This window comes from Hemicordylus capensis, chromosome 12 (assembly GCF_027244095.1).
Source record: "Hemicordylus capensis ecotype Gifberg chromosome 12, rHemCap1.1.pri, whole genome shotgun sequence".
In the NCBI taxonomy this organism is placed as follows: Eukaryota; Metazoa; Chordata; class Lepidosauria; order Squamata; family Cordylidae; genus Hemicordylus; species Hemicordylus capensis.
The window spans coordinates 11,656,625-11,666,339 of record NC_069668.1 but is presented as its reverse complement, the minus strand read 5'-3'; the positions used below and the strand labels follow the sequence as shown (position 1 = coordinate 11,666,339).

Here is a 9,715-nt window from a genome sequence, read left to right as displayed (position 1 = left end):
TTTGGTGCCCATTTCTGCAGCGTATGGTGGTGGCACACTTGCTTGGGTTCTCCAGAGTGATTTATTCATTATTCATTTTTTTATTTATTGGATTTGTATCCCGCCCTTCCAAAATGGCTCAGGGCGGTTTACAATGAAAACACACCACTTGTGTGTTGGAAGACACTCTCAGCAAGGGATTGCCCCTCTGGTAAGCCCAGAGGCACCTTTAGAGTGGTGGCCCTCTGCGCAACAGTCCCTAGCCAGCCCAGCCCAGCCTCCTCCCGAATGGCTACTTCTGGACTCCCCTTGATCTTTCGTTCAGATTGTGTGGGGGATTCTCAACTGGTTTTTGCTATGGAAATACTTTAGAGAAATTCCAACTTCCGAAAGGGCACGTGGCCCAACATCGGAAGGCATGCGGGGGGGGGGCTGTCCCCACATTCACTATCTCCCTGGACATGGGGAGTCAAGAGGTCAGGGGCTGTGGGGTTCAAAGGCTTGGCCAGGCCCAGTCTGTGAGCCCCATTCATCCTGCTCTGTGCCCAGCTTGGCTTTGGCTCTCTCTGCCCAGGAGTGTGGGATCCGGCACAAGCCCCAGCTCCCCTCAGACCTCTCCGGAACAAACCCACCCCTTCCAAATCTTAACCGACACTTTCCTCTGATCTCCGCCTTTGTCCTCCATCCTTCTGGGAGTCGCTCTCTAATCTGCCTGCGATGGTCGGCATCTGTCCATCGTGCTCCAACATGGCAGCAGCGGTGCCTCGACACCAAGCTCTGGGCTTCAGAAGGAATCTGACAGTCAAGCCAAGTTCAGCTGCACCCCCTTGCACTGTGCGACAAAGCAACACCCGGACGCCATCTACTAAAATTACTTTATTATTACAGCTCTTTTTTTTTTAAACATTTCCTTTGCTATGATACAAAGGATACTTACAAACAAAATATTACATATGACCTCTTTCTCTTCTTTTCCAACAACTTGGTAACAGCTTTAAATGCACAATCTATACAATTAATACAGGTTATATACGAGCTATTATGTACGTCTGAACCAGGAGGAGACCGGAATACTGACAAGAATATCGTACAATAGAAGCTCTACTGTAAGCGCTCGTGGCACACGCTGCCCATAAAGGAAAATGCACACCTGGGGGGTGTGGGGAGGAGTGGGTGGGGGTGGCGGCTGGGAAGCAGCTCTTCTGGTGTCCAAGGAACCAGCAACCTGGCAGTGGAGAGATCTGCTCCTTAACACCTGCGTGTGACCAACTTGTAAGGAAGGAAGCTGAAAACAGATCTCTCTCCCTCTCTCTCTCTCTGAAACCCACCTGCAAATGAGGGGAACCTGACAGCCTACCACAGCTGTCTCTAAGTTGAGCCTGTAATACAGACATGCAGTTCCACTGCCAAGAGAGCATGGGGGGGGGGGGGAGAGGAGAGAGAGAGAAAATGAAGAGCCTCGTCAGAGAATCGAGCCCCAAGCCGGCTTCCTGGTGGCTGCGCTACAGGCTGCTCTGCTGGCTCCACAGGGGGGCTTTAAGTCAAAATAGTTTTGCAGGGATCCGGGCAGAGGGCCAGGACATGGACCACGAGGGTGAGCATCCCCTTAAATGGGGCCGAGGGGCCACACGTATTCCTTCTGTGCAAAAGGCTACCCCTGCCGATCCAGTCAACACACTGGGGGCGGGGGGAGCGTGTTAGGCCGGGACTCCCTGCTCTCCTTGCTTTGGGTTCCCAAGCCCAGAATGCACCTTCGCCTACTTCTAGGTGATGCCCAGCAGTGGAAAACACATGAGGCAATGGTAGGCTTTCATTCTACCACTTGGGGTTTGTGCAGCAACAGGTGTGCATCTCTCCTTCCCTCCAGTCCAGCTCCAAACGGCAAAGGCTGCCAACTTTGCCATTCGGTTCCTTCCTTTCAATGGACGGACAGGTTATGCGTTTTGACTCTCAAAAACAGGATCAGACGTTTGCACAAGAAGCTGCAAACAGCGACCAAAAACTAAAGACCGACCGGAAGAGGGGCAAGGACTTCAAGAAACCACAATGTTGTAATTTTAATGTATGCAACCCTTGTGCAAAATCGAGGGGGAGATCAGACCCACGCTAGAAAGTCATGAAGCCGGGAGGTGGGGGGCGTCAATCATATAAAATTAATAAATAGAACTTCCGGCTGGCTGGTAGAGTCAGCCAACGTGGCATACAAAGAGGATTATACATTCAAGATGCCCTTTTACCCCCAGTGGGATAAAAAATGACACTGAAGTTGTGTTAATCGTTTGTTAGAAATCAAGTCTCCTCTTTTGTTTTTAAAGACATCTTCACAATACAAGCAAGCTCTTTCCCCCGCTCAATGTCAAATGTACACTATTCACACCTCACACGCTTGCCTCGCGGGCCTTAATTTAAAAGAGATGCCATCTGCCTTGTCCATTAAAGCCAAGAGGAATTGGGCTGTTCAAGAGATCCCCCTGGATGCAAAACCATCCCAACGGAGCACTCGCCACAGCCCCCTCTCACCACCCAATGGCTTGGGGCCTTCTCCCCGGGAGGAACGTGCCAAGGACTTCCAGCACCATAAAGCATTAATTGTAAAGAGAGAGAAAAGAAGACCTTTCGCATTTAGAGCTATTTCAGCCCAGTGTCGTTTCTTCTTGTGTGGGGTATGTGATGCCCTTTCAAAAATACTGCTTTACGTCAAATCCACTCCAGTGCATGGGTGTGAACTGGACGGGGTAAACTGTGGGCTCATGGCTGGAAAAGTGGCGGGCTGAAAGTGGGTGATGTGACGAGAAGTGTGCGAGAAGCCACCAAGTTGTGTGCATGAACACACCCACAACCCTCTCCCCACATGCTCCTCTCTGGCTGCCTTGGTCCCTTCTCCCCTGCCCAACTCAGACACCAGCAGCAGTTCCAGAAAACCCTTTCAACACACACCCCTTTCCCCCAGCACCACAAAGACTTCTCAGCTTCCGGGCAAACGCCAACACCTCAGAACCACCCACAGAGAACTGCTTGCCCACAACATGAGTAGCAGTTCCGGGTCATCACTTCTAGCCCCTCCATGTCTCTTTAGGGCTGTTCACACAAATTGGAGTTGAAAAGCAAAGAAAAACCACCCAAGAATTTAACAGCTCTCCCCTCAAACTAGGACTCTCGCCAGCCAAGAGCTCACATCTTTCTCCTGCAAACTCCACTGCAAGCTTCAGCTCATTTGCTAACATCTCCTGATCCTGACATTCTGCTGAGCTAGGAGTTACCATAGAGAAGGGTGATGCTGGAATTAAGAAGCAGGCAATGGGGTTAATGAAATCCACCTCTTTTTCTATTTATTTCAGCACTGGGTTTTTCCCTCCTCAAACCCAAGAACAAGTCCCCTGGTCCCCAAGAGAGACTTTTGTGTTATGAGAAGGGAAGAGACACTCGTAAAAAACACACACCAAGCACAGACCCCACCAAACACAGGAACCAAAAACTCTCTCACCAGACCCTAGAACTCCCTGAAACTGCTTTGCCCCTTGGCACATACTGCAGATTCTGCTAAAAAAAGAAACTGTATTTTTAAAAAAGAGAAAGGCTTCAGACTTCAAAAGAAACGCACACGCACACGTCAATTTGTTAGCTATGTTATTTACAGATAAATTACAGCATTTCCTTCCCCACATTCCCGAGAGTGGGCTGTGAAATTCAGATTTGTACATGTTCCAGATTACCCGTAATTTTGAAAGGGAGAGCACAGTATGTGTGGATAGGTGGTGGTGGGAACCCATTTTCGTTCATACTGCTTCCTGCTGGCAAGGTGGGTGGGTGCGGTTTACTTGGCAAAGAAGTTAATACACAAGGTTTCTGGCTACACTAGAAAGAGGAGATGGGGATGGTTCACTTGCCTTTTTCATCCACTAGAGAGCCTGGCTAGTGGGTGTGGTGAAGGAGATGGACAGTTACTGAGAGGCACTCGGGACTCTGGATTAAAGAGCTGACTTGTTCACGCAGGCCTCTGCCTGCCTGATTCCTGCTCTCGCTGACGCAGCCCTTTCACCCCGGAGAGTATGTTTAACCCAATGTTTGGGAGAGGGCTTTCACAAGAGCCGAGGAAGAGAGCAGAGTTCAAAAGAGGGGGAGATGTTGCATTAATGTTAAAAGAGAGTTTTCAATATCTATCTATCTATCTATCAAATTTATACCCTGCGCAAACTTGCATCTCTGGGTGGCCAGTATGAGGTGGTTACCTTTTGGGGCAGGGGAAGGAAACTAGCTTCAGTGCAAAGAGGCAAGCAGGCAGTAAAAAAAATTAAAAATGAATGCAGGCATTTTCAACCTCTTCACTACAACTCCCACCATCCCGTCACAGTGGTCAAAAGCCACTGTGGCTGGGGGTGATGAGAGTTCCAGTCCATCATTTGAGGGCCCAAGGTTGGGACCCCCTGCATTGATTGGTTGGGAGAAAGGAGCTTTCAGCAATGGGGCAGCCGCTAATCAGTGACTCTGCATCGGGGTGGGGTGGAAGGGGGCGTTTCCTGCCACTCTCTGAGCGGTGTTAAAATAATCTTCTATGGCTTAAATTGTGTGTGTGTGTGTTCGTTTTCCCAAGAAAGAGGGCACCTCAAACGGAAGCTCAGTGAAAGCAAAGCACTTTGCTATGGGGTTGAGGAACCGAAGGACTAGGCACCAGTTTCTGTTCCAAAACACCGCCTTCAGCGCAGCTCTCAGAGGAATGGCAGAAAGGAAAAGGCTGAGAGCTGCAAGCCAGCTAACCTCGCCCATGTTGCTGCAGGGAGGCTTCAGGTGTGCCGTCCCAAGCGGGGGGAATCCTGCACTGCTGCCATGTCCTCTGCCTTCCTCTCCATCCATGGAGGTGGGGAGCTAAGCAAGAAACCTCAGCTGACGTGCTTTGCCAGGATCCAAGAGGGGCTGGCGCTGGGAGGAGGCTTCCAATGACTCCCCCCACCGCCATGTGCAGCTGTGGGGTTGTGTGGACTCCAACGACCCCCGCATCATCAAGTGATCGGTTTCACAGCGGCTAGGGTCAGGATGTGCCCCTCCAGGTCAGCAGGGGTGCCCAGCTGAGGCTCGCCAGCTCCTGCTGGACTACAACTCCCATCATCCCCTGTGGCAATCTGCTGCACAGCTATTAAAACATGGTAGAAAGGGGGTAGCTTATAGTCTCATTGCTGACCTGTGCCTCACACCTAGCACGTGTGCTCTCTCTCTCACACACACTCACACACAGTCAGTGTCCTATTAACAGCACCATCTTAAGAACAAGCAGACTGCCAGAACAGCCCCCATCTGAATCAGTTTTTGCAAACTATTTTAATTAAAATATTAATTCATTGAGTAGTTCAGGGTCTGGCATGTGAAGACATACAGAGAGGGAAGAGAAACTGGTTACACCAGACTTCTCTCCAACACCCCCCGGAGAAAAGTGAAATAGACATGGGGGTGGAGGGGAGGAGAAACAGGCAGTAAAACGATTTCAAGGGAAAGCTCTTGACGAATCAGACCAAAATCTTCCCCTAAACACAAGAAAAAGAATGAACAAAGAACGGGGTTCCAAGCAGTGCTCAAACGAGTCGGGGTGAGGGAAACCCAGGGATTCCCCCCGTCTCTCTCACACACACAGCCACATTCGATATTGCTGTCATGTTCTTGAGGCGATACTGCCTAAAAGGGAGACATTCCAGAAGTTTAGGGGATTCCATTGGGATGGAGTGTATAGGGAGTGCTTCCAAGTTTAAATGGTGTGTGTTTTCCTCTCCCTCCCTCCTTTTAATGATATATTAAATATATAATACTTAATATAATTCATAGCCACCACCTATTAGCTTGGTTTAGTTTCGCTTGGAAGGACCAGATACCTGGCAACCACGATGGACTCACTCTGAAACCATCACAGAGGCACCCATGGCCGAGAATAGGGGTTATTCTCAAGCTTAGGTCCTCAGATGGTGCTGGACTACAAGTCCAAGGCCACTTTGGCAGGGAATGATGGGAATTGTACTCTGCCATCTGGGGACCCACCCCAGTTTGTGAACCTTTGTCCTAAAATATAAAGCCCACAAAATCTTTTCTTGTTTTGATGCTGTGCCCCCCGCCCCAATCCTTTGAATGGGAGGCTACGTGCATGAGTACCATACAATATTCCCCTCAGGGATGGGTCCGCTCTGGGAAGAGTGCTTGCATGCAGAAGGTTCCACGTTTCCTCCCTGGCATCTCCAGATAGGGCTGGGAGAGACGGCAGCCTTGAAGAATCTGCTGCCAGTCTGTGTCGACACTATCGAGCTAGAGGGACCAAGGGTCTGACTCAGTATATGGCAGCTTCCTGTGCTTCTATGATGCTTAATGCAATCAACTGTGCTCAGTTCAACATTAGTTGGCCTTCTCCCCTCTCCACTTTTTAGGTTATGGGCTCATCTTTGCTCCCAATGATATGATCAACCAAAGAGCTGGAGGACAGAGAGAGAGAGAGAGAGAGAGAAAGAGGTTGACTGAAGTGGCTTTTAATTTAGCTAATAAAAAAAGGTCACACTGATTAAAACAGAAAGGAACTGAGCAGCAGTGTGACACACAGAGTATTTTCTATACAAATGTGTCGCGTGGACATAAACACATTCGGGGGGGGGGGACCCTCTCATTTTCTGAGCCCTATAGAAGTGTTAAAAGGCAAATCCTACAGTTAGTAGCTAGTGTTTGGTTGGAGTGGCAAGGAAACTAATGTACACTGAACACCAAGTGGGGCAGCCCTCGTAGGGAGAGGGGTTTCTCTGCCTCTCCGCCCACCCCCAAACGCTTCTCGACTGAGCTTCTCTGCTGCTGGTCACAATGCTTCTTTTTGCTGCCTTGGTGGCTGCAGGTTCCCAAGACCCCCGAGCACACAGGGGAAACCTTGTTCCCAGGTCCCCCGGGAATCTCCTGGGAAGCTGGCTAGGCAGCAAAGAGGCCGCTGGGCGCTCACAACAGCTGCAGAGCTGCACAGGATTTGCAGCCGAGAGTCCGTGCAAAGGACAGCTCCAGAGGCAGTAACAGGTCAGTCAGCAGCTGGGAGAGACCCCCACGGCCTGTCCCCTCCCCCCCCCGTGGCAACTGAACACTCGGAAAATTGGCTACGGCTTACATGGAAACGAGGAACTGTGGCAAGCCCAAGACGGGTAACGAAACTGGCAAATGTAGTGTCAGAAGGGGGCGGGGGGAGCTCCTTGCCTAGCGGTGGCACCTGCAACTTTATGGCCTCGGTCACAATACCTCAGGAGTCGGGGGTGGGTTGGCTGCCAAGCGTGACGCTGCTGAAGGGGGGCGCAGAGCAACCGGGGCGATTCCGGGTGGCCTGCGAGTGGTTCCGATGCTTAACTAAGAGGAGATGTCACAGTATTATGCAGCGGGGGACAGAGCACCGCTCCCAGGGCCCACCTCTCCCCTGCCCGCCACCACACACGGCACCGGCTGTCGGGCCCAACTGCTCACAGGGTCCTAGCAGGTGCATTCCACTGGTGCTGTTCTGTCCGGCCCCGCGAGCGCAGCCTGCCCAAGGGGCCCCGCCTTCTAGTGCAAGCGGGAAAGCGCGCCGTCAAGGGCCTGCCCCGCCCCTCTGCCGCCAGCAGGCCAAGACCTCTCGCCCCTCTCCTGCAACAGGCTTCTGTTTGGTCCCTTCTCAGCAAGAGGCCAGGCCTACAAGCGGGCTGGGGAGGAGGGCCTGCAGGACGGAGAGGGACCCCCGCAATGCACGGCCACACCCCCGCTCAGCAAGCGAGGGAGTCTGGCTGGGGAAAGGGATGCCTACCCTTCCCTCCCGAGTGGATTCGGGCTGCTGCCGCCACCACCGCCGCAGACCAGGCTGCCCTCTCCTCACCACCGCTGCAAAACTGAAAAAGGGAAAGGGACTCTGCATCCCAATACTATGACATCCCCATTAGTCAACCCTGAACGCATCGCCTTCCCCAGCCGGCAGCCGGCGTCCGCCGCACTGCCCAGGCCAGGCTCCTGGGGAGGCTCTCCTGACGGCAGCTCCTGTTGGCAGACAGCTCCAGCGGCAAGGCCGCTCGCGGGGGCCGCTCGAAGTTAGGTGTAAGACACGTGGGACCCGTTGGAGATTTGCGAGGTGACGCTGGCGCTCCTGCTCATGCCCGGCTCCGTCCGTCCCCCGGAAGCCGTCCGCCTCAGGGCCTGGGGGCTGTTGCGGACCCCGAGCGCACTCCCTCGAGGGACCCCTTGCATGGGCCCCGAGGGGTGGCCCCACGGCTGGGGGCCGCCTTGCATCGGGTGGCCCCAGGCTTGGGGTGGGCCGCCCATGGGATGGCCCCAGTGAGGGCCCGTGCTCCCAGAAGGGTTGTGGGGCCAGCTGGAGGCTCCTGGGTAGCTGTGGCTGAACGCCTCGGGGGAGAGGGTGGACAGGACCATGTTACTGAAGCCCAGCCGCATGCTCTCCGAGTCGAAGGCCTCGATCTCCCGGGCCTGGCGCTCCAGCAGGCTTCGGATCCGCTCGGTGCGCTCGTTCTGCAGCGTCAGCATCTCCTCCTCGATCTGGAGAGAAACGAGAACATGGGGCGTGGGTGTGGGGCGGGCGGCACTGAGAATGTCAATTCCTCAAACATGTTTTTTAAAACTCAGGTGGACACTTGAACACCACAACCACTCTTCAGGTTGCTGTTTTTCGAACCCAATAACGCGGGGTGGGGGAGGATATGGCCTCGTTCCATGACGCAAGCTCGTCTGTTCCCTGGAAGGGTTTTTGATGTACGCCAGCTCTGCCTAGTTAGCCACAAGTGGTTAACTGGGCTACCAATGCAGCATGCCCATGTCCTGCATACTTCAGTGCTGGAACCTGCCAACCTAAGGGACACATTGGCCTCCGGGACTCCGCCTGGGCTCCACCCCCCCACCCCGCCCCCATGCTAGCTCCTAATAGGCTCCTGCCACGGGTCAGGGTGTGGCAGCTTCTCTCTTGCCAAGACGCAAGGCTTTCGAGAGCCATTCTAACTGTCCCAGAACTGAGCCACCAGCAAACACACAGCATGGCTGCCAGCCTGGCTCTCCGCCCCGGCAGCTGGGGTCAGCTGCTCACCTGGCTCAAAAGCAGACCCGCCCCTCTGGGGTACCGGCACTGGACTTTGCCTTTGCAAGAGTGGCTCGTAAGTTTACTTGGAACTTGCAAGCCACTCTGGGCTCCTGTCCCATGCGGAATGGCAACTAACTTAAATACGCAGGGCAGGTATGTGGAATTAGTTCCCGGCTACATCCAATGGCAACACCAGGGCTTGAAGGAGCTGCAAACAAAAGCCAGAGGAACAGGTCCTGGTTTGACGGCCACGCTCCGATTCCTTGTGGCACTGGAGGCGACCACCAGGTGGCAGCAGAAGATGCAAGACGAGAAGAGCCCGTGACCTTCACACAAGGAGCAAAGGCACCAGACCCACCATTCGCATCTCTGGGGCTGCTCTCCAAAGCTGAACCTGGCACTAAGGGAGATGGGGGGGTTGACACTGTCCTCACCCCTGCAAATGTGAACAGCCCCCCAAGCTGCTATTAGCTCCAGGAGAGGGGAGGAGATGGAGAGGGGGACAGAAATCCATTTGGCTTAACCATGCAATCCTATCCTCGAGCTCAGCCGGCTGGAGGAGGCCAGGACTGTAGCAAAATCCCCAAGACTTGCTCCACGTCATGGACTCCCCGGGCGGGGTGGAGCTTCAGGGCAGCTGGACGGCAGCACTGTTCACACACGGCAAGGGGCAGAGAGCTGGGG

The 9,715-nt window shown here is 53.5% G+C and overlaps 1 protein-coding gene across 1 annotated transcript in view; it reads right to left on the bottom strand.

Moving 5' to 3' along the window:
* Window positions 1-842: 842 nt before the first annotated feature.
* Window positions 843-9,715, bottom strand: part of TAOK1 (TAO kinase 1) — a 59,519-nt gene continuing 50,646 nt past the window's right edge. Inside the window, exon 20 of the mRNA XM_053274622.1 lies at window positions 843-8,496. Coding sequence (XP_053130597.1) covers window positions 8,035-8,496 — 462 coding nt within the window. The 3' untranslated portion in view covers window positions 843-8,034. The remainder of the gene's footprint in view (window positions 8,497-9,715) is intronic.